The 1,401-nt window shown below is 41.3% G+C and overlaps 1 protein-coding gene across 1 annotated transcript in view; it reads left to right on the top strand.

Moving 5' to 3' along the window:
* The first annotated feature begins 470 nt into the window (after positions 1–470).
* Positions 471–1,401, top strand: part of LOC105119477 (probably inactive leucine-rich repeat receptor-like protein kinase At5g48380) — an 11,206-nt gene continuing 10,275 nt past the window's right edge. Inside the window, exon 1 of the mRNA XM_011017624.1 lies at positions 471–1,322. Coding sequence (XP_011015926.1) covers positions 471–1,322 — 852 coding nt within the window. The remainder of the gene's footprint in view (positions 1,323–1,401) is intronic.

The following is a 1,401-nucleotide window of genomic DNA, read 5'->3' on the forward strand; positions in this document are numbered from 1 at the left end:
AAATCAAATCAACTCAACCCCATCTCCACGTTTTCAGTGTAATAATAACTGTGTTCTTTCTCTTCATTTTTTTCATCGTTCTTCTTGCAGCATTCTTCTTGCTTGGTGACTAGTTATATGCTCCACACTTCCACTTCATCATCATCATCTTCATCTGGGTATGTCTCAAATCTTGTTTTCTTTCAGTGAATCTCCGGGATAGGTGAATTGGGATTTTAGGATTGTTTAAGATTCGAGGTTGTTTGTTTGTTGACTTCTCTCTTGCTTTTTCCAAGTTACATATTGTTCTGGTGGATCACTAGTAAAATTGGATTGTGTTTTTGGTGGGAGTAGTTGGACCTTCTTTCTTGGATATATAGAGATGGGTTTGAGTGTTTTATTTAGCAGTACAATTCAGCGAGAACCCTTCACTTTGTAGATTCCGTTTTGGTCCAGGGACAGAAAGTACGGGCATTTTTTTCCCCTTGCTAATGGCATTGAGCGAGAAAAATCCTATGGTTGTTGCCCATATTTTGATATGGATGGTTTTGGTTTTGCTGAGCAGTAGAATATCTGTGAGTAATGCTACTGAAACTGATATAGCGTGCTTGAAATCCATCAGAGCTTCTCTGGTGGATCCTAATAACTACTTGAACTCTACATGGAATTTCAACAACGATACTGAAGGCTTCGTATGTAGATTGATGGGCATTGATTGCTGGCACCCTGACGAGAACAGAGTTCTAAATATCGACCTGTCAAGCTGTGGTCTTGAGGGCCAGTTCCCCCCTGGCATTCAGAATTGCACAAGCTTGACTGGCTTGGATCTTTCGCACAACAAGCTATCTGGCTCAATCCCTGATAATATCTCAAAGCTTATCCCCTTTATTACAAACCTTGATCTTTCATTCAACAATTTTTCGGGTGGAATTCCAACAAATCTTTCAAGTTGTAGTTTCTTGAATGATCTCAAACTTGACAACAACCGGCTAACAGGCAAGATTCCGCTGGAATTTGGCCTGCTTGATCGGATCAAGGTATTTACGGTTACCAACAATCTTCTATCAGGGCCGATCCCCACATTTATCCATAGTAACATCCCTGTTGATAGCTTTGCAAATAATCTGGACCTCTGTGGAAAGCCATTGAATCCCTGTCCAGCTGTCGCGGGGAAATCCCATGTTGGAGTAATTGCTGCATCAGCCGCTGGCGGGATAACATTTACGTCAATTATTGTTGGTGTCTTTCTGTTCTACTTGTCTCGCGGAGCAGCTAAGAGGAAGGCGGAGGATCCTGAAGGTAACAGATGGGCAAAGAGCATCAAGGGAACCAAAGGCATCAAGGCAAGCTATCTAACTCATCATGTTCAATGGATATACTGTGTTTTTTTCTTGCATAGGAATTGAATTTCTGTTCTTTTTT

The sequence above is a fragment of the Populus euphratica genome, unplaced genomic scaffold, assembly GCF_000495115.2.
Source record: "Populus euphratica unplaced genomic scaffold, PopEup_1.0 scaffold5.1, whole genome shotgun sequence".
NCBI classification, from domain to species: Eukaryota; Viridiplantae; Streptophyta; class Magnoliopsida; order Malpighiales; family Salicaceae; genus Populus; species Populus euphratica.